Genomic DNA, 22,435 nt, shown 5'->3' on the forward strand with positions numbered 1-22,435 from the left:
GCATGATTGTGCATGTCTGTGCATGTGTTTGGGACAAATAAATGTATCTTAATCGTATCTTATACATTTTTTCTCTTTTGGTGAAGTACTATTGCTTGCAGTATCCGCACGACAGGGGGCACTGGCGGGTAATGTATTATGTCAGTCAAAAACGAAGAAGAACAAATTGACCAATCAGACGCTCCGTCTACGAATCAACAAGGAAGTATTTTCAAGGCGCCAATTTTGTTTGACTGTTGAGGTCGGAAGAGTTTTTGGGTGTTTTGCTCTTTGGGTTCGACGGTGCGGACATGGCTGAAAACACGTTCCCCGTCTACACGGCGGATGCGATAGTGAACTTTTACCGAACAGAGGTTCTCACCGGTCAAGAAGCGAAACACTTCACGAAGGGCGACCTGACTCCTGCTCCGAAGGTAACGTCCGTCCGCTGGTGTGTGTTCCTGCTGTCACACCAGGAGCCTTCAGCAGTAACACAACTGAACGGTTCACATCACTCACTATCCACACAGTGTGTTGTGAGTTTAAATGCCTGAGCAAAGACTCGCTTTATCAACACAACGTAAGCGGTTAATTTAAACCCAGACATGTTACATTGTGAATAGAGGCCAAACCCATCGAAAATATTGATCAGTTTCCATTTTTGGGGTTGTCGACAAGGCCAAGACGTGGAAGATCATATTTGTATGAGAGAGTAGCACGAATAGCATGAAAGTACAAAGGTCTTTCAAAGGTTTTTAGTTTATTTCATTATTCAATTTTAAACAAATAATGCAATAGATCTAATTTGAGTGAAAAATAATAATTTATCATTCAGAAAGTTAAGTGTGCTTCATAACATTGTGAATATATATATATATAACTCAAATTTAAAAATAAACAGTGAACATGGATAATATGAGCCACTGTATTACAGTAAATTACGACGCTTGTGACTGTTAGTTCACCATATACCCAACTCTATTACCTGAACACAGCAATAACACTGTAATGCAGGAAAAAACAAGAAAGCTGTTGTTGAAATAGCTGCATTCTATTTCTCTACTTTTAGTCTGATGGGAGAATAAACAGAAAAACATGTGATACATCGGCTCAGCCTGTGCAACATTTGATCAACAAAACATGTAATTGAGAGAGAGCGAGCAATCTGCAGATGAACTGAAAAAAGAAAATATAAGGTAGCTGCCCCCTAAATTCAGACTGATGCTTTTCCACAGAATAATAACTCAGGATTTTGTCCCTCATACCTTACACTTGGATCTTGCTACAACGGGATCATTACTCAATCAGTGTAAACAGCAGGATACTATACAAAGCAATGTGTTTCAAATTAAATGTGAGGAAAAGAACTGAAAACGTCCTTTCATCATGTTCACACCTTTGAGACTGGGTGTTAAACCAACTGTGAACATTTATGTGGCTGCACTTCATCAGGTTGTTGTGTTTTAGATGCTGTTTGGTTTGCAGTTTTCACTCTTATGTGATCATATAATCTACAGACCATTAATATAACATTTGTTATTCTCTCTTACAGCCAGAGGCAGTTCAAACACTGTACATGAGAGTGCTGCATCTCCTGTATCGTTTCAGACCCGAGTGTCACTCCATGGTAAGAGCCGTCCTTATTGATCATGTAGCACTTTACAAAAGAGCTCTTAACCTTCAACTTTATACCAGGCAGTCTCATCTATTCCATTATAATAAATGTCACATTCACCACTTGAAATTTGTATAGGATATGATGTAGTGAATGTCACAGTCTCATCACCTCATACATCTGCATTTGCTTTTCATTTGATTGTTTTTTGTTTTCCAACAGGTTCCTATTCTGGAGAACATTCAGTATCCAGTTTATCATGAGGGAGCAACTGCTATCATGAGCGTCTACATGCGCATGTGAGTTTTCTATATTCTATATATACAGTATATACCATATCTCCTGCATATACAGTTCCACAGTGAGCACCAGTTTGTAGGGGGTTTATGTGCCTCAAAATTCGATTTAATTGTTATTCACGTGTTAACGATTTAATGCTTGATTAATCTCAATTTATCACGTCCTCAATTTGCTACATTACTTACTTTTCTATATGGCTGCTTATTCATCAATTAATACAACTACTCAGAAAAATCTGAGCTCTCCTTTTCAAATCAGAAAATGCTTCCAAATATTATACAGTGTAACTTTTATTACAAGAGTGCTGAATTTTGTTTGTAAATCTTTTTTAGGCGGCAGTTTCTGCCCATGTGCCTGGTGTATGACTTTTCATTGAATGACCTTCTAGCCCCAAGTAAGAACATGTTTCTATTCTAATTTCATCTTTCCAAAAGTTTATTCCAACAAAATCCCCACATATGACACTGGCTACTGAACATGTACTTGTAACCAGTCCTCTGACAATGGGCTTTCTGTTCCTTTCCAGAGAAACAGAAGACTCTGACAGTTCTTAGTGCAATCATGAACTTCCTTCACTTCAGGAAGCAGAGGATGGACTTGGTCTTGGAGAAGCAGGCCAAATTTGTATGTTACACTGGTCAGAACAGGAATGAAGGCTAGCTTTTAGCCTACTGCTAACCCCCACCACCAGTGATATAGTATCTCAATAGTAACTGTTTAAAGGTTCCCACACATACACACTGTTGAAGCAAAACACACTCCTGTAAATAGTCTCACCCTATTCCAATGATCAGCAGTTTGGGGTAACTTACCAAGATAAAATCAAACTACATTAATTGAAAATACCCTGGAAAATAGTTCTGATGTGATTAATGATTAATACAGAGTATGGACTATATTGATGATAAATCTCTTGACTGCAATCATGTTTTAATCTTGATCTTTTTTAATTAATGGGCACTTCAGTCACCGTATAACTTGATAAGGAAATTTTTTCGACAACAATCTTCTTTATATTGCTGTGTGTCTAGAGTTTCACATGTTGTAACAGTTAATTTCTCTGTTGTCAGAGGGCAGATGTGGACAGACTGCAGACTTACATCAGAAGCAATCGAGAAGCAGAGAAAAAGATCGAGATGCTGACGTAAGTCCTAGTTGTTTAGTTTCTTTATGACTATAAAACTCTCTTTGTTAAGATGTCTCCAAAAAGGTCTCCTTTAGCTTCATAGAGTGAGGACATAGTTGTAGATTTGTTAAAATCTGATCATGTTTTTTATTTTTATGTATTTATAGATAACCCCCAAAAAACTACTGTTATTTTACAGATGGTGTCAAACTGTTTAAGTAATCCATTGATTTATAAAATAGTCATCTGCAACATGTGATGCTCCAGGTCAGTTCAGGTTCATATTTTCCTTCAATGTGATATTTTGGGAACTTGGGACAGTGGCTGGACAAAAGAAGCAAATTTGAAGACACCACCCTGAACTGTCAGTGGACACTTTTTACTCATAGATTAAACAATTAGTGTGAAGAAATAAATATTAGAGATATAGTGACAATGAAAATAATGAGATTTATTATAATTATTTTCTTATTGAATCTTTTCTACTAAAATGTGTAGAGTGTCTGTTACAATGTCCTGAATTAAAGGCAACTTAACGAGTCATTCATCACAGAGCACAAACAGAAACAGCTAATTCTGACCTCTGAGAAGCTGCAACATGGAAATGTTTGACATTTAGCATGAAAAACAGATTGTTGGTCAAAGCATTTAAATCAAATTAATTGTTTTTATTCATTTAGCAAAAAACTATTTTACAGATTTTGTCATGAATGATTATTTATTAATAAATATGTTAACATTATCCCAAGAATGAATTAATATGAGTACGTCTTCTACACTGACATGAATGATGAAAGTCGTAATTCACTTTGCAGTGGGATTTGTAAATATTTACTTTTTCCTTGTTCAGCACCATCCCACCGGAGCAGCAGGCCGAGGCAGACGAGCTGGCAGCCGCTGTGTCTGAACTTCAGGCCACCACCATGCATGAATGCCAGGAAGTGGTAGGATGAAACACAGTCAGAAAAATACATAATTGAAGTTACATAAATAAAGCTGTTTATAGTAAAGCCCTTTGCTGTGTGAGCTGTTATGTCAAAGCAAAATCAACTCATTTTCTTTCAGAATGTAAAAAACGATTGCATCGCTGAGTGGAAAACCAAAATCGCAGAGAAGTCTCAGAAACTGGTATGTGACTGTGACTTAAATATGAAACAATTATATGAATTTGGGGTGGTTTCCCAAAACCTCCTCAGAGAGGTAGCTAAAATATACCAACATACAGTAAGAGCAGAGGCCTTCTATTAAAGAGGTGTGTGTCTGTGTGTGAGACAGGCCCATATGAAAGTGGACGTCAGCAACCTGAAAGAAGACATCGGCAAACTCAAGTCTCAGATCGTGGAGTCTCCTGAGGAGCTGAAGACTCAGATGGAGAGGATGAGGGAGAACGTCAAGAACATCAAGACCTCCATTGTAAGTGAGAGAGAAACCTGGGAGATCAGTGTTGAAGGGAGGTCAGACTGACATGTGTAACCGGGAGTGATGAGTGTGTGTTGTTATGATTTCAGACAGAAACGGATGAGCGAGTGGTGGAGCTGCAGAACATGGTGCAGACTGTGACTCACACTGAGGCGGAGATCCAGCAGATGTACAACCTGCTGCAGGACCTGGAGAGCAGCATGAACAACGCCAAGCAGAGGCAGGAGATGGTACGTCTACAAGATCTCTGTATTTATGTCCAATTAGCAAATAAACACTTGATGAGTAACTATTTCACCATCAGCAAATACATCATGAAGGAGAAAATGTCACTTATATCCTGTTGAAGCATCAAAATAAATATATAAGTCTGTTCAAACACAATGTTCTAGATAAAGTTCAGAGCAACATGGTGCCTTGTTTCTACTGCAAACACTTTTTCATGGGCCCAGGAACAATGTTAGGACCTCGGGAACTTTTACCTTTATTAAAAACCAAACAACAGGGTCTGAATTAAATTCTTCTTAATGAGATTCATGGTGTTAAAAAAAAACAGCCCCAGGGGAGAACATTAGATATATGTTGTAAATGTAAGGTTTGTGTATTAGTAGTATATCACCAATATTAAAGGGATAGTTCACTGAAAAATTCAAATTCACTTATTATCTTTGCTGAGTAAGCAATGGGGCGGGTCTTCACTGAAGGAACAGTCCTCTTTAATTGATTCAGTGTTTGAGTCCTCAAAACACTTTTGGAGTTTCAGGGGTGAACAGTGTTGCAGCCAAATCCAATGCAATTGAAGTAAATGGTTACCACTTCTTCAAATGTAAAGAAAACGACAGAAAAAAACAAGTGCTTCAGTGGTGTCATCCAAGTGTCCGCAAGCCCTGACATTCATATTGCACTTGAAACAAGGTAATTTACACCATGTTTCTAGTCTAAACGTCCTGCGAGCCTCCTCTGGAGAGAAGCACTCACATTCGCAAACAGACAAACCAAGCTGTCGCCCAAGGGTACGCAAAGGTAGCATCTCTACTTCCTGTAGAGGACATTTAGGATAAAAACATGAAATAAATGAAGCTGTTTAGAGTGCTGCTTTGGTTAGTCATCTGATGGTAGTGGTGATGATTATGATGCTACTTACAGCTGGTTTTAGCCAACAGCTTGCTCAAACAGATCTTTACTTTTGGCCGTACCATACATGGCTTGTAAACACAGTGAGAAAAACTGTCTTGCTGGGTTCTTCAGTGATTTTTAAAAATATTTATTGTATCAGTAATCTGCAATCTGCTCTATGGCGGATCTTCAAGACCAACACTTTGACATTTTTTGGTTCTATCATCTCCACATCAGCAATAAGGCTCTTTTACCAATTCTCCTTCTGAATGAAGTTTCAGCTTCTTAGCTACTGTATCAGCTCACTCACCACACCCCACTCCATTGAAGAGTTAACTTCATTTAAGCATTTGTCCTTGTAATTTATCCAGTGTGAATGCATGTTTCCAGTTGACTTGATTCTGTCTTGCATCTGTGTGCTCGTGCAGTACCAGGAGCTGACTGCTCAGTATGAGAAGAAGCAGAAGGAGATAAAGAACCTGTGTGTGGAGGAGGCTCAGGTGAAGAGAGCTCAGGGCATGAAGCTGGACAAAGAGTCCAAGCAGAACATCCGGAGGCAGATGAAGAAGGAGATGAAGGAGAATCACGTTCAAGACATTCTGGGGTAACACAATTTTGACACAATTAGTCAATAGAAAACATTTGAGAACCCTGCTCTGTTAAATAAAATATGAAATAACCTAAACCTACCTGTTCACCAGGCAATGTAACCAAATCCATCAGAAGCGCGAGGATATGGCCGACAAAATCCATGAGATCACCAGAGAGACGCTACAGCTCAACACCAAGATGCAGAGTCTGAAAGACGTGTGCAGCAAAGAGACGGAGAAAGCTCAGGTACACTCAGGACGACAGTTTGCTTCACTGTGCATCTTTCATCCTATCATGGCGTCAGGCTAACATGTTCCCTTTCTCTCTGTCCAGGCTCTGTACGATGCCTTGTCGGCGTCAATGGATGATTTACATAACAGAATCGAGATGCAGGTCGTGGACCTGAAACAAGATTTCATCAAGATTTCTACAAACTTTTAGATGATTCATTTTTCCTTATTTGTATAACTGTGTTACTTCTTCTTTTCATGTTTTTACTGTGCCCACATTGTGTTGCCTTTTTGACTTACTATTTAAAATGTTAAAATAGAGTTTTTTTACTGAACATAATCCCGGTCATCTTTTCTTTTTATTAGCTAATGAATTCCGGATATAACCTAAAACGTCTTATATTGAAGATTTGCAAGACACTTGACCTGTGTTGACGTTGTTGCACTAGTGTGGTCTTGGGTTTGTTCATCTGAAGTGTTGTACATATTATCATTCATAACCAAACTTTCTTTCAAGGTGAAACGATGTAACATTTAAAATGTTTCACATAATAAACGAAAGAATAAAAAACCCAAAATCTAAAGTTGCTGGTTCTTGTGTTCAATGTGTTTGCAAAATTCAAATGTTTGTGGTTGTTGAAAGAAAATATTGAAACAATTGAGTGTCAAGATTTCATTTGTATTAATTTATAAAAATTGTATTTACATGGTCTAAAATTAGATAAATAGATAGATAATTTATTCATCCAATGGGGAAATTCCAGTATCAAAGAGCTAACACATATTCTAATTTTAAATATACAGTATATTTTTAAGGAAGATGAAGAGTTTTCACAACAGCCTTAATAACGCTTAAAATGTAAATGTCAAATGTGTTTCATTTACCGAAATATCTTTACATTGTTATACCCATTAAAAAAATTAACCAAAGCTATAAATCCATGACAGCTGGCTGTAGCACATATGATCTTTTGAGTAGTAATGGAAGTGAATCTGAATAAATGTAATGAATCCACAGCACGATCCACAAACACAGAAGACAATTTTTATTTGATCTTGAACTAGAGACGGCACATGTTCAATTTATATAAAATGTTCAACCATAATTGTAATATCCTCAGCACTGACGTTTAGAATTTAGTTTGCTTGTAGCCCTTTTCAAATCCTTCCAGAAATCCTCAGTATTCATCTCTGGAGTTTCCTGCAGATGGAGGAGGTGGTTGAGCAAAGTCAGTTAACTGACGTCCTCAAGTGTGGGCTCCTTTTTGGGTCCTTCCCCTGAGTTGGGACGTAACTGGTGGGACCTCTTGTACGAGGTCAGCTGAGCTTTGTAATCTTTAACCTGAGTCCTCACCAAACACAACTCCTTACGCAGATCATTGATTTCAGTAATCAGAGTAGCATTCTCCTGCAGGGACGACAATTACTGTTAGAAAATCATTCATCCAACAAAACACTGCACCATCATGATAAGTTCCTTTACTTTTACCATGCTGTAGAGAAAAGATTTTTAAAACCTTAATAAGCAACTAGAGGGATCATCTTTGCAGTGAAGAAGTTCTACCATCCGTGTCATTACTCACCTTCATGATCCTGAAGTAGGTTTCCTCATGTTCCTCAGCAGATTTAGCAGCCCTCATCTTGAGACTATTAACGGTTCTCTCCTGGTGATCACGCTGGCGAGCGAACGCCCTCTGAACATCTTGGTCTACGCCGCTTTTCTCCACCTTGGAAACAATGCACATGGTTTGCTTATTCCCCGCCTTTCTTACAGTGAATGTGAGACTGTAGATCTGACAAGTAGAAGAATTGTTCCTACTAGAATAACTTCCTTCATCCAGCCCTAGAAGAGAACTGCTGCATGAAGTACCCACCCCTTCAGTCTGCGGTACGTAGCGAGTGTAGATCATCTGCACGCTCTCCTTCAGTTTCTTCGGGTCTTGGAAGAAGCCAACACAGTTATGGAGGTCTGACTTGAGCCTCTGCAGGTGTATCTCCAGATCTTTCAGCTGGACACAAATCAGATGTTAAACTGTTTCATTCAAAAAAGTAAGATAATGTTAAAAACACTGCTTAATTTTTTTCAAAGTCTATCTTGCCATAAAGGCATGTAAATAAAATTCACACTCCTTGATTTGTACATAAATTAATTCCAACATGAAGTAAAGCTGGTATAGAGCCTCAGAAGTGTGAGGAAGGAGTTTGGTAGAGTTCCTCTACAGTTACAGTCTGTTACCTACAATGTCCTCTTCATGTGTTACAGTGACAGTGCAAACCAAAAAAAGGGGATTTTATTCTTTAAAAAATGTCTGAACAGGAAGAAATATTACAGCAATAAATGATCCTTTCAATGATAATACCTGAATTGTTAACATTTAAATTCAACATTTTTTTATTATGAACATCTGCCTCACGTCTGCTTGTCGGAAAGGAGACAATCACTGCCCCATCAATAACTTCCTGGTCGATTAAAAATAAATATTAAAACTGAAACGTTGCTGCAGTGTTAGGTCAAAGTGTGCAGTGTGTGTCCTGACCTTCTGCATCTCCTTGGTCATCTCTTTGTCTCTGGTCCTCAGTTTGAGCCTCAGGTCGGAGACGGTGAGTTTCAGCTGAGTGTTGCTCTGGTCAGTTTGCACCAGCTCCTCCTGCAGCTGTGAGAGAGCAGAAACAACACATCACAGTCAACACTGCAGAGACAAGTCATACATTTACCTGCTTCTACAGCTGGAAACCATCACAGTTATAGCTGCTTTCTTTCTTTTTGTCATTCAACTTGGTATTTCTCTAGTCTAGAGGGCTGGGCCTTCTTTCAGACACACACACACAGACAGACGCACACACACAGACAGATGCACACACCTGACGGATCCTTTCCTGCTTCTCACTGATCTCGTCTTGTTGAGGCTCGGTCTGCTTCTTCAACTCGCTCAACTGGAAATCGAGAACAAACCTCAACTTCTCCAGTTCCTGGTTCTTCTTCTTCAAGCCGGAGATCGTCTTATCCTGCGTGAACATGAATGTGTGGAGGGTTTTCAACACAAGCAGCTATTTTTTATCTGAGTTTGCTTACTTTTGTTTGATCACAAATGTCAGTGGATAAAAACAGTTTAAACAAGACCTGATATTTTATACTATGAATGTTGAAGTACACACTCTCAGTTCTGAATATACTAGTTTCCTTTTTACTTTTCTCTATTTTTTGTAGAAGAATCCCTGCAACTTTGAGGGAAATTTATGAAGCCAAGCCAAGTTAAATTGTGGGAAGTGTAGTATCCAGGGGTTCTGAAGAACGACATGGTTCATTCTTTGATTTTTCTGCTCCTGCTTTTTAGAATTTAATCAGTTTTTTATCTGTGTCTTGCCAATCATAATTAAGGGTGTTGTAATGTGCAAGTGCAATATGACATCATCTTTCAATTCAATTATATCTTATTAGGAGACACCTAAACAACCATATAACCACATATCTAACTGATATGTTTCTTCCTAAATCTTATTACCCCCGCAGAGGGATTATGTTCACACCCCTGTCCATTTATTTGTTTGTTTGTAAACAAGATTAAACAAAAATCCCTGGACAGATTAACATGAAATTTGGTGGAAGGATATTGTATGGATCGGTAAAGAATCTACTAAATATTGGTTTGATTTTTCACCATTTTCTTGATTTCACGGAGAAAAACTCTGCGATCTTGATGAAAAATATCAGACTATATTGGGGGCTGATATTAAGTGCGTCTGAAATTTAATGCGGAACCAAACAAAAATCCGGATCTAGAGAGTTTAAATGTAAATGGTTTTGTGTTTCTATAGCACTTTCCTAGTCTTAATAACCACTCAAAGCTCTTTACAGTAAAGTTTAACATTCACACACACATTCACACAGTGCATCTATAAGCAGCACTTTGTTGTTCTATGAGGGGCAATTCGGGGTTCAGCATCTTGCCCAAGGACACTTCGGCATTCAGATGGGGAAGACTGGGGATCGAACTGTCAACCTTCAGGTTGGAGGACGACCGCTCTTCCACCGCCGCCCTGTGACTTACAGGTATCAAATGTGAGTTAATACATTTGAGTGCCACTCTAGTCTTGTTGTTAGTTGTAATAAACCTGTACATTCGCAATCAAGGTTTGAACTAGGGAAGTGTGAATGGAAAGTTTAGAGTCCGGCAAGATATAGGTCTGTGTAGGTTAGAAAAAAAACCACCTTGTCCTGGTTGGTCTTTTCATGTCCAGCGATCTGTCTCTTCAGGTCCTCGATGTCACTCTCCAGAGAGCGGATCAAACCCAGCAGCCGCTGCCGCTCCTGCTTCAACTTGTTGATGTCAGTGCCCCTGTCCTCAATCTGCCTCTGAAGACTGTGGAACTGAACCGGAGGCAAACACACAGCAACAGATGAGTACAAATTATGTTCTTCAAAAAAAGAGGTACTAATTGAAAAGCAAAACCATGATGATCAAAAGACATTTAGTCACCTTTTGAGCCATGATGCCAGTTTCTCCCTTCAGATTTGTGTTGGTCTCTTTTACTGTGTGCAGCTTCTTCTCATACTTGATTTTGATGTCGTGGATCTTCCTCTCCTCGTCCTCCTCTACCTGCTTTATGATCTCTTTAAACCCACAGATCTCCTGCTCTGCCTCCTCCTGATACTGCAGAAACACAAAAGAATGACGAGATCAAAGAGCCCTGAACAAGTTCTGACTCCACCAAAGCTCTGCCACTTCCTCCTTCTCCTCCTGACCTGAGCCAGTTGCTGAGTCTTCTCCTGCAGCTTGGCCTCATATGACTGTGTCAGCTCCTCCAGGGCTTGGATGTTATGCTCCTCTGCAGACTTCCGCTGTATCTCGAAGTCCTCCTTCATTCTCTGATACTGATGCTGAAGCTCCTGGTGCTTCTCATGCTCCACAATCAGCTTCTGGCTGTAGGATGTCTCTGTGTATCAAAGACAGACAAACAGAATGAACCTTGTAGAAAGAAGGATTACGCTGTGACTGACACTGACACTGATCACTGATCACTGATTCTTACCCAGATCCTTGAGTTCTCTGGAATGTTTCACTGTGACCTCTGCAGAACTCTCCTGGTGCTCACACTCCTTTTTTTCCATCTCTGTCTTCATGGTCTATAGGGACAGTATATAATGACAAGATAATAAAGGCCTGAAGTCATTCTATAAATAAAGGTGCTGATTAAATAGAGGCATCTAAATAAGCCATAAGTGATTAAATACAAGGAAAGGTTGTTTTTTGTCATTTTGACCTTGAATTGTGACATACAAAGAAAGATTCACACAGACTGGGTAATGTATGGAATAGATCATGTCCAGCAGACCTGTTGTGCAGTTTGCAGAGATTTTATTTGCTGCGTGAACTTGTCAGAAATCTCCTTCATCTTCTCGTTGTAGTTCATGTCCTTCAGGCGGAGCTGGTACTCGTTCTCCATCTGCAGCTCCTCCAGACGCAGCTTCAGCTCCAGCATATTCTGCGTCTGCAACACGGACAGATGCCAACACAGAAGTGGATGATTGTGTCATTGTCACTGTACAGTATTATCACATATGAATATTCTCTGTTTCTCAGTCACATATCGAGCTGTTTTAAAAACAACATTATCTATATAACGCAGTATATATTTACAAAACACACACAACATAATAATAACATTTTTTTGAACGTTGACACAAGATTTCAATTCAAAAACACAAATCAGGGAAAATAAATTAAAAATGCTTTGTTTAAAATACTAAACCAGCACATAATCACACTGACATAATAATGTGGATGCTGACTGTTGAGAGACACTTTCAGACACTGCAGCTAGCGTTAAGAAGTAATGGAGGATGTAATCCTGGCAAAATGACGAGATGCAAACACACACACAGACCTTTTCCTCCAGGTCTGACTTGGTCACAAGAATCTCTTCGGTGTGGACGATCTGCCTGTTGCTCTTCAGTCCTCGGCCCTCCTTATCAATGATCTTCCACATCGACAGACAGCCGTCTTCAGAAGCTGTCAGTAGGAACTGATCATCGTAGGTGATCACCATCTGAGGACACACAAGGTAAGTGGACTCTCTTTTTGAGTTATGTGGTGTTGACATGACAGACCATTGTTCAAATCAGGTTCAGTGGTGATGGATTTTGTCAGTTTTGTATGTACACACCACACAGTGTGACGCCAAGCATTTAGACCCACCTTGGTAACTGGGCCACAGTGAGCCTGGTACATGATCCAGTCCTTCTGGATGGGTAATGGGTATTTAATGGCCCTGATGGTTCCACTGGCGGCCCCGGTGAAGACCACCCGACCAGAGTGAGACACTGCGACGGCCGTGTGAGCCACCTCATCAGCAGGAACCTCCCTCAGCACCTGTGGAGCCAAGAGATTAGCATCCTGCACATTTATAATACAAGCTTCACTGTCAAACCACTTTTCTTGATTTCATATTTCATATTTAGTGCAGATAATTTGAAAATATTCATCTTGTTGGTTGGATTTGCTATTTCAAGAAGAAGCCCAATGCCCTTTAAATGTTTGAGAACCATTTGAATTAACTGAAGGAGTAAAGACATACATTCCTGGTTCCTTCCTGCGTCATAGCAACATATGACCTGAGTTCAATCATTTGGATTGTGATATCTGCATTTAATATGTGATGTTGTGGCATTACAGACACACATAGGCATACAGAGTATAATTTGTTTATGGCTGATGATTATGTGTAATGACAAAATCTATAGAAAATGACCAGAATTTCCCCTCAGCATGACAGAACAACATTTAAGCAACTTTCAGGTCAATGTTTAATCCTCACAGGCCACAACTTGAATAATTTAGTTATTTCTCACTGCTCTCATCTGACAAGAAAATAGCCCATTCCAAATTGGTAGGTTTGGAGAGGCGGTGGACTAGTGGCAGAAACTTGGACTAGGGGCAGAAAAGGTCTCTGGTTCGTCTCTGGTTCAACTCCACGGAGAAACAACAAAAAGACGAACCTGGATTGATCTGTCCAAAAATCCAAGAGGATTCTCCCTACCCTGTCTAGTGCCCCTGAGCAAGGCACCTTACTCCCCCAACATCTGCTCCCCGGGCGCCGTACATGGCTGCCCACTGCTCTGTGTGTCCTGCACCAGATGGGTTAAAAGCAGAGGTTCAATTTCCCTCCTTGCATGAGTGTGCTTGTGCATGTCTGTGCATGTGTTTGGGACAAATGAATGTATCTTAATCTATCTTAAAACAGGCACTGGCAAAGTAAATGAACAATGTATTCAACTAACTGCACTACTCCACTCACTATCATTTATGGAAACTCAGGGTGGGACACATTGGTGTGCTGTTCCTACTTGACAATCTTGGATCTCCTTCAGCATGAGGTCGCTTCCCACAGCCAGGATGCTCTTACAGTCTGAGGAGAAGGCCACATCTGTGTAGCTGCAGGACTTGAGGACGCTCTCTGACTCGCGCTTGCCAGTTTGTGTGTTCCACTCATACACCGCACCATCCATCCCACATGACACCAGCCGGCTGTCGTCCAGGCTCCATTCAATGCCACGGATCTGACAGAAAAATCCAAAGATGTGATGTATGAAATATGACCATGTGTCTGCCGTGGAATACATCCTAACGCCTGACTCACCTTCCCATTGTGACCCTTCAGATTGAGGATATTCTCAAAAGAGGTGACGGAGTAGATGTGAATGACATTTCCATTGACCGCTGCAAACATGTGGCCACCGTGGCTGAAAGCACACTGAGGAGTGGAGGGAGGAGGGGAGAGGGACAGTCAGAGCTTTAGAGCGCATTGTGTAGCTGCACCAAAATACACTTCAGATTCACCCGGCACACACATACACACACACACACACACCCCACCTCTCTGCAGCTGCGCACAGTGAACTCCTTGAAGGTGCGGATGTCATCGATAACCAGGTTCATGAGCCTGAGTTTGTCTGAGAAGCCCACCAGGATGAAGAGGCCGGTGGGGTGCAGAGCCACGCTGTACGCCTCCTCCTGGAACTCCTTGTACATCTCCAGCACTCTACAGACAATTCACAGACAGCAGCAGTGAAGCATGTCTCAACTCTGTCCTACTGAGGAGCTGCTGTCACATGGGTTCTGTGTACGGATATTCATTCATCTACAGTTTAATTTAATCCAAAGGGCTTGATGTGAATGTTTTTCTGACCCAACCATAACTGGACTGTCAGGAGACTGTCGATTTTTAGCAAAAACTAAAAATGAACCAATTCTTTATTATTTACTTGGTTAAGCCGTCCATTACTTGTCTGCTGCTTTTTAGGATGTACTGACCATATAAGATAGAAATATAGGTACATGTAATTAATTAACATTTCTTTGAATAGTATCACTTTGAATAAAGGTATTGAATTGTATTTAGAAGGGCCGAGAAGGTCGTGAATATAATTTGCCGAACACTGCAAAAACAAAGATCAATTTCACTGAACACAGGACTTGATGGGACACTTTGCTAAATCCTTTTTCCATCAGCAGTGTTTGATTGTTTGGACTCATCCACACACCGATGCAAAATACAGTAACCCAAAATGGAGAAATTAGATAAACACTTGACACAGACACAATAACAAAGTGCTTGAATGTGATTTTGTCTCTTTACTTTGTCTCGTAGTTCCAGATGCGGACCGAGCGGTCCAGAGAGCTGGTGGCTGCGAGGGGCTTCCGCAGGCAGACGGATAAACCAGTGATGGACTTTGAGTGGAAGGACTGAGACAGGAACTCAAAATGCGCCCTTTCATCCTAAAAGGACAGAGTTAAAGAGTTAACATCTCAGGGTCTCTGTTATTAACAAATGAGCGGAATGTTGGCCAAGGAAGTCAGCTGGAGTCGACAGTAGAAGAAATGGAAAGGGATGAAGAAACACAATGATATTAGGAAACAAGTGAGTTTACTAAAAGCTTTAAGAAAAACTACAGGAAGATACAGGAAATCGTTCCTCCCAACTTCAATAAGACTGAACAACTCCTCTACCTCTGTCAGAGCCACCATCACAGAACTGCACTAAACCTCTCTCCTTGCACTGTGTACCCTGTACAACACTCCGCTCCATATACACTTACTTCACATCATATGTGATATGTGCTAATATAAACCATATTGATATTATATATCATTTTATACAATAATATTGTCTTTTGCACACTCTGTCTACATATTCTTACACTCATAGTATATTATATTATCTACCGTATAGTCAAATACTTATATGTATACCTCTACTCTATATCATATATTATATCATACTCTCTGTATATTCTTTGTATATTTAAGTCTATATACACATATTTATACATTTGTACATGTTATTATTATTATTATATTTACTATTATTATATATACTGTTGCTGCCATTATTACTATATACTGCTATTATATTGGTATAACTACTATCATATATAAATATATATTATGTTATATTATATACTATATATACTGTACTATTTTTATATACTGTCTAACAATAACATTACCATCATATCATCAATACTATTACCATCATCTTGCCACTGCACCTTATCTACCTATTTATCTTGTGTTTCTGTTTTTTATTCTTTCTACCTCAATATTTTTTAATAATAATAATTCTTTAATATTTTATTCTATTGTATTGTATTTTATTGTATTCAAATATACCGGCTGCTATGACGACTTAATTTCCCTTCGGGGATGAATAAAGTAATCTATCTATCTATCTAAAAACAACTCAACCACTAGAGTTAAAAATACTTTAGTGATTGGCTGATAATGTGGGCAGATTAGGTATAGGAGGAGGTCGTTGTGATTTTGTAAAGGCTGCTGGAAGTCGATATGACTAGAGAAGCACCATGTAAAGAAGGTCCATTTGCCATTTTCATCAATGCAGCGCTATAGTCAGCGGTGAAGCTGGTGGAGGTGACAGTGCTACCTTGTTGATGTCCACAGAGGACAGACTGACGCTGTACAGCTGTCCTTGGTCTGTGCTGATGGCCAGGGTCTCCTCTGCTGGGCTGATGCACATGGTGTCAATCTCTTGACAGTCAGCTTGGGTCATCTCATTGCTGTGTGGGTCTGGGAGAATCTGAGGGAAAAGCAAACACACACACACTATCACTTAGAGACATACACAAAGCCTACAGAGTCACTGTGGCCTCTGAGAATAAACCCTTACCTTTATCCCCCTGCTCTTCCTGTAGCTGTCCTCCTCTGTCTTTTCAAAGAGACAAACAGTGCCTGGACCCATGGAGCACACAAAGCCCTTGGAATAGGACAAGATGGCTGTGATGCGAGAAACAGTCGAGGCTTCATCTACGTCAGTATCTCTGATCATCCTCGTCCCCACTTGCCTGCACAATTTGAATAAAATGTATCAGAGGCAGCTCCTACATTTCCCTTAACAGCTAGCCTCTGTAGTTCTAAACAAACACTTTATTGCAAGTGAAATTATTGGTGGATTTATTTTCTGGTGCTCTAGCCTCACGCTGCTGGGGACAATTTACAGCAGGGCATTAACACTCATTTTTGTGCTCTGGTGAGTATTTACAGCAGCAGGGTGGTGTTAGTGGGATTGAGTCGAGATTAACTACATGTGTGATAATGGAAATTAAAGAGACACATCAGCCAGTCCAACACAGAAGCTCACTGTGCTTATAGCTAACAATGAGAAATAAGATAACTGGTTAGCAGAGGTGGAATAAGAGGGAATCTGAAAGTCATTATTAGCAATTTTAAGGACATTTTTCTCAAAAGTTATCATCGTCAACACAGTCATCAGTTTTCTGTCCAATGGTAAGCAGCTCCACAGTGATTGGCTGGTGTCAGATTGATTTAAAATACAATTATAACTTAAATGTAAATATAATGTATGAACAGATTTGTTACATATCGTCTAAACTTCAGAACTGATAAATCATTTCAAGTCAAAAAGCTAGAATCCATGAGAATAGTAAATGGTCTGTATTGATATTGCTCTTTTCTAGTCTTGACGGCCACTGAAGGCACTTTACACTTCAGATTTGTCATTCACCTGTTCACACAAACAGTGATACATTAATTCTGTGTGGAGAACTTTCTCCATCACACATCACTCACACACTGTAGTTGTTAGGAGGAAATTTGGGGTTCAGCGTCTTGCTCAAGTACACTGCTGCACATGGAATGGAGGAGCCGGGGAATCAAACCACCAACCTTTTGGTGAGTCCACCACGACCTTCTGTATCTCCTGAGTTGGCAATGAGTTACTAATGTTGGGTTGTATATCATTAGAATCATGAATCTATTCTACCATTGGTTGGTAGTAGGATAATCGCATTTGCCCTCTGGTTTTGATTTCATAAAATCAGTCTACAGGTTAAATCAGTTACATAAAAACAAATTCCGACTCTGGAAACCTTAACACAAATAACCCTGCAGTGTATGTGACCAATGAGAAAAGAATGTGTGGATGAACAGATGTTGACACTGTGTTAATGTGGACCAGCTCGTGACCTGTCAGGCTGCTCCTGCACACCCTTGGAAGATGTGTTGATCTCTCTTCGCAGGTCACCAGACTCAAACACCAGCAGCCTGCCCGTGTCCGTCCCAGCAATCACCCGCTCGGCTGTCATCCACGTGTGACACAGAAAGTTGATGGTCTCCACCTTTGGGAAGCTGCTCTGCTTCAGGGCTCCCTCTGAGTAGCGGAACAGCTTGAACACACCAGTCCCGCTCACACACAGCTGCATGTTGTTGTAAGGGTTGAAGCTGACCTGAGGGAAACGCCACAATAATATGGTTTGATATCGTGTTAGTATCAGATGGAGGCTGCTCTGCTCCAGTGTGAATGACTCACCTGGGTGATCGGGTTATTTGAGGTGCTGGTCTTCACCGAAGCCAGGACTTTCTGCTTTTCCCAGAGCCAGAAGATCAACATCCACTCCGGACCGCCTGTCTGGCCGATGAGATACTTGGAATCAGGGGAGAACGCCATGCACACAAACTCTTGAACAGGCACATCCCCTGCAGTCAGAACCTTCCTCTTTCTGCCCTGCTCATGCTGCAGGTCGAACACTGTGATGGTGGCCTTCTCGCCACACTCCGACACTGCCAGGTAACGCCGGTTGGAACTGATGGCCAAAGCACGCATGCCCTGGCTTTTCTCTGAGCCTGTAGAGACACACAGAAACAACAATAGGAGTGAAATAAAAGTAGTCTCTAATGCTGCATGATTTTTAAAGAATGTAAAGCCAGAATCAAGGCCCATTTTATGAGATCCATTCTGTGCAAGTGGAGGAGATTTAAGGGGGAGTTTATTTAAAGGTCCAGTGTGTAAGATTAAGGGGAAAGGGATCTATTGGCAGAAATTGTATATAAAATAATCCTAGTGATGTTTTCACAAGAGTGTTTCATCTAAATTGTACTAATTGTTGTTTTCTTTACCCTAGAATGAGCCCTTTATATTTAAATATGTTAAATTTAAAACAGTAGCGGGTCCTCTCTACGGGGACCACCATGTTTCTTACAGTAGCCAAGACTGGACAAACTAAACACCTTTTGAGTTTTTATGACAACTGAAGGCTAACACAGGTTCTCTTTCATGTTTGGAAGGAGAGGGTGAAGTTAGGGGTATTCAGCTGCAACATGCAACTTCACCACTAGATGTCACTGAATTATACACACTGAACCTTTAAGGTCTGGGTGTATCCAGTCAAATCCCTTTCTTGAGACCATGCACCATAAGTTTGATTATATTTTAGACACTGTATTTTCTATACTTGTTTCATGTCCATCTATTATACATCCTTCCTCTCTTTATGTTTCTGATATCAGTTCTTAATAGCCCCTAACCTCTGGTGGTGATATGAAAAAAATGGGTGTCCCATAGAAGATTCCAGATGGTCTGTTGATTAATGGATGCATGATTTATGTAATAACTTAAATATATTCGATTCATTTTATTATTATTTTTAGTAATGGTGCCAGTGATATTAAGTTCATTTGTGTTTATAATCCAGAAAAATCCATCCATTCATCTATTCCTCCAGCTATCAGCCTATTGGATGTGGGATCCATGTGTTAAAATTAGGGATGGGGGAAAAAATCGATTCTGTTACAAATCGCGATTCTTGTGAATGACGATTTTAAATCGATATGCTGCCTCCCAAATCGATTTAAAGAAAAACATATTTATTGGTTTATACCGGGGGGATATATTGGGGGAGCAACATCACCACAGAGCATGTTGACCAGCTCTTGTTTTTGCACAAGAATCTAAACATACCCAAGCACTAGCATTGCATCGCCTACATGCAAACAACAATAGCCTACTTTTTGTTTATTTCAAAGTTTATATTTTAAGTAAACTTTTATTCATTCTATTTAATTTACCTTTTATTTATTGTTTAAAAGTAGCCTAAGTGGCATACATTTCTTAATCTGTCAGTTTGTGTGCAGTTGACAGGGGCTATACAATAATAGGGCACATCTTATTTATTTTCTCTATTGGCTGCCCGGCAGTCGTTAATGTTAATGTTAATATTTGAAATAAAACTGGTAAAGCTCTAATTGAATTTGACTGTTGTATTTGAAGGTATGATTCAACATTTTTCCATGGTCCAGTATTTAAAAAAAAAAATAACCAAAAGAAATCCCAGGAAATCGTAATATCGAATCGCAATACCCACAGAATCGCAATACATGTCGTATCGCCACCTAAGTATCGTGATAGTATCGTATTGGGAGGTCCCTGCCGATTCCCGTCCCTAGTTAAAATGTGCACACATGCGAGGAGATCTTTTATTCGAACTACCTGAACTAGATTCAGTCCATTCAGGAGGTTTACACGTACACAGTCTTTGACAGTGCTGTAAACAGGAAACCACATTAGCTTAGCGTCGGTGAGCCTACCTGGAATGAACCTCTGGTGTCTGTGGACCGTGTTGTAGCACACACAGTTGTTTCCACAGGGGAAAACCACGGTCTGCTCGTCGAAGAAACACACATTGTTGTCCACCTCTCTCCGCAGACCGAAGATGAAGTGAGACTGAGCAACCACAGCGGACATGGCTCAGCTTTGCTTCCTCGAAGACGAATTAGAAAACTACAAACGCTCTGAAGGCTGCTTCACCAGAGTTTAGAGTTAAAGTCACAAAGTAAACACAGGTATGCTGGTGCGACTAAAGCGTCACGTCGCTAGGCAACCCAGGAAAATCCCGAGAGAGCCGGAGAAGTCGTTTGAAGTTTCCTCTCTACCTGTTGGCCACATGTATTTACAGAACAGATTTCACTCCTTCTATAGTTACACCACAGACTGTAGCTTAAAGTAACTAATATTTATTTTGACCTTCTGATTCATGATGACTGTTACTTATTTACCGCTGAGTCTCGCGGGACTTCAGGGGTTACCTAGCGACGCAACTCTTCATCGATCATCGATATCACTGATCTCTAACTAATGACCAAGATCCTATGGTTGGTATTAAATACAAAATGAATTTACTGAAGGTCTGTGGTTATTACTCGAGTGAGTATTATCAAATATCATCTCCTTGCACTGTGTACCCTGTACAACACTCCGCTCCATATACACCTACTTCACATCATATGTGATATGTGTTCATATAAACCATATTGATATTATATATCATTTTATACAATAATATTGTCTTTTGCACACTCTGTCTACATATTCTTACACTCATAGTATATTATATTACCTATTGTATAGTCAAATACTTATATTTATACCTCTACTATATATCATATATTATATCATACTCTCTGTATATTCTTTGTATATATAAGTCTATATACACATATTTATACATGTGTACATGTTATAATTATTATATTATTACTACTATTATTATTATATATACTGTTGCTGCCATTATTACTATATACTGCTATTATATTGGTATAATTACTATCATATATAAATATATATATTATGTTATATTATATTACATACTATATATACTGTACTATTTTTATATACTGTCTAACAATAACATTACCATCATATCATCAGTACTATTACCATCATCTTGCCACTGCACCTTATCTACCTATTTATCTTGTGTTTCTGTTTTTTATTCTTTCTACCTCAATATTTTTTATTTTATTGTATTGTATTGTATTCAAATATACCGGCTGCTATGACAACTTAATTTCCCTTCGGGGATGAATAAAGTACTCTATCTATCTATCTATCTATCTATCTATCTATCTATCTATCTATCTATCTATCTATCTATCTATCTATCTATCTATCTATCTATCTATCTATCTATCTATCTATCTATCTATCTATCTATCTATCTATCTATCTATCTATCTATCTATCTATCTATCTATCTATCTATCTATCTATCTATCTATCTATCTATCTATATACTTCTACTTTCTACTTTATTCTAAACTTTATTCTAAACTAAGATATGACTCTTCATTTGAGAGCTATACTACTTACAAAATGAAAGTCTATCAATATATTATATAAATTATTATCATCTATGTATAAATAAATGACAGGGCTGTATAATAATAAAACATTTTATTCTCCCCCATAGTTTCTCTCTCTCTCTAATAAATACAATTCTTTAATTTAATATTATTAATTATTATTATTAACTGGCGCTGCTATCATTAACAACATCATTACATTTATCTTATTATTTCCATTACATCCATGACAGTTACACGAATTGTACCTGCTCTCTTTCTCATCCCTCTTTTCGGACCACCTCTCCTCTTCCACAATTCATTTTCACAGACATCAATAAATGACTAAAAGCTCTGCAGAACTGAAAGGCTTTAATGGCATGAGTCAGTGACATCAGTGAGTGGTTTTGTGTGCAAGGCATGACAGCACTGACAATGTAACTGATCCAACTCATAAGATTCATGTTTCAGAAATATTTCAAGCTAAAGCTGTTTTATTATAACATATGTGCTGTGCATGTACAAAGTATCCTGGAGACGTAATTCCCAACATCACTCATGTACATGTACCATCGAACAACACTGAGGCTTCCCAGTGGTCGAAACCAATAGTTTGACCAAAAAT

The 22,435-nt window shown here is 39.4% G+C and overlaps 2 protein-coding genes across 2 annotated transcripts; one reads left to right on the top strand and one right to left on the bottom strand.

The window, feature by feature from the left end:
- Positions 1 to 290: 290 nt before the first annotated feature.
- nuf2 (UF2 component of NDC80 kinetochore complex) lies at positions 291 to 6,692 on the top strand. Its single transcript, XM_061070515.1, has 13 exons — positions 291 to 413; positions 1,532 to 1,606; positions 1,817 to 1,893; positions 2,227 to 2,288; positions 2,421 to 2,518; positions 2,965 to 3,038; positions 3,871 to 3,964; positions 4,086 to 4,148; positions 4,296 to 4,433; positions 4,529 to 4,669; positions 5,984 to 6,159; positions 6,257 to 6,392; positions 6,480 to 6,692. The coding sequence occupies exons 1-13, from the start codon at positions 291 to 293 to the stop codon at positions 6,585 to 6,587; spliced, it is 1,365 nt and encodes a 454-aa protein (XP_060926498.1). The 3' UTR covers positions 6,588 to 6,692.
- Positions 6,693 to 7,610: 918 nt separating this feature from the next.
- Positions 7,611 to 20,431, bottom strand: cfap57 (cilia and flagella associated protein 57). Its single transcript, XM_061069309.1, has 21 exons — positions 20,275 to 20,431; positions 18,221 to 18,534; positions 17,878 to 18,137; positions 16,562 to 16,736; positions 16,319 to 16,471; positions 15,014 to 15,153; positions 14,251 to 14,416; positions 14,015 to 14,128; positions 13,722 to 13,934; positions 12,574 to 12,747; positions 12,263 to 12,424; positions 11,711 to 11,866; positions 11,408 to 11,501; positions 11,121 to 11,311; positions 10,855 to 11,028; positions 10,587 to 10,745; positions 9,239 to 9,382; positions 8,914 to 9,030; positions 8,251 to 8,385; positions 7,960 to 8,103; positions 7,611 to 7,784 (listed from the first exon to the last, which is right to left on the bottom strand). Exons 1-21 carry the CDS (start codon positions 20,429 to 20,431, stop codon positions 7,611 to 7,613), a joined length of 3,516 nt encoding a protein of 1,171 aa, XP_060925292.1.
- Positions 20,432 to 22,435: the final 2,004 nt, after the last annotated feature.

The sequence above is a fragment of the Limanda limanda genome, chromosome 4, assembly GCF_963576545.1.
Source record: "Limanda limanda chromosome 4, fLimLim1.1, whole genome shotgun sequence".
In the NCBI taxonomy this organism is placed as follows: domain Eukaryota; kingdom Metazoa; phylum Chordata; class Actinopteri; order Pleuronectiformes; family Pleuronectidae; genus Limanda; species Limanda limanda.

Coding starts and splice junctions, on each gene's coding strand:
- cfap57 (XM_061069309.1), bottom strand. CDS start 20,431: ATGTCCGCTGTGGTTGCTCAGTCTCACTTCATCTTCGGTCTGCGGAGA. Junction 18,535..20,274: donor ACACCAGAGGTTCATTCCAG/GTAGGCTCACCG, acceptor GTGTCTCTACAG/GCTCAGAGAAAAGCCAGGGC. Junction 7,785..7,959: donor CCTACTTCAGGATCATGAAG/GTGAGTAATGAC, acceptor TCGTCCCTGCAG/GAGAATGCTACTCTGATTAC.
- nuf2 (XM_061070515.1), top strand. CDS start 291: ATGGCTGAAAACACGTTCCCCGTCTACACGGCGGATGCGATAGTGAAC. Junction 3,039..3,870: donor AAAAAGATCGAGATGCTGAC/GTAAGTCCTAGT, acceptor TTCCTTGTTCAG/CACCATCCCACCGGAGCAGC. Junction 4,434..4,528: donor AGAACATCAAGACCTCCATT/GTAAGTGAGAGA, acceptor TTATGATTTCAG/ACAGAAACGGATGAGCGAGT.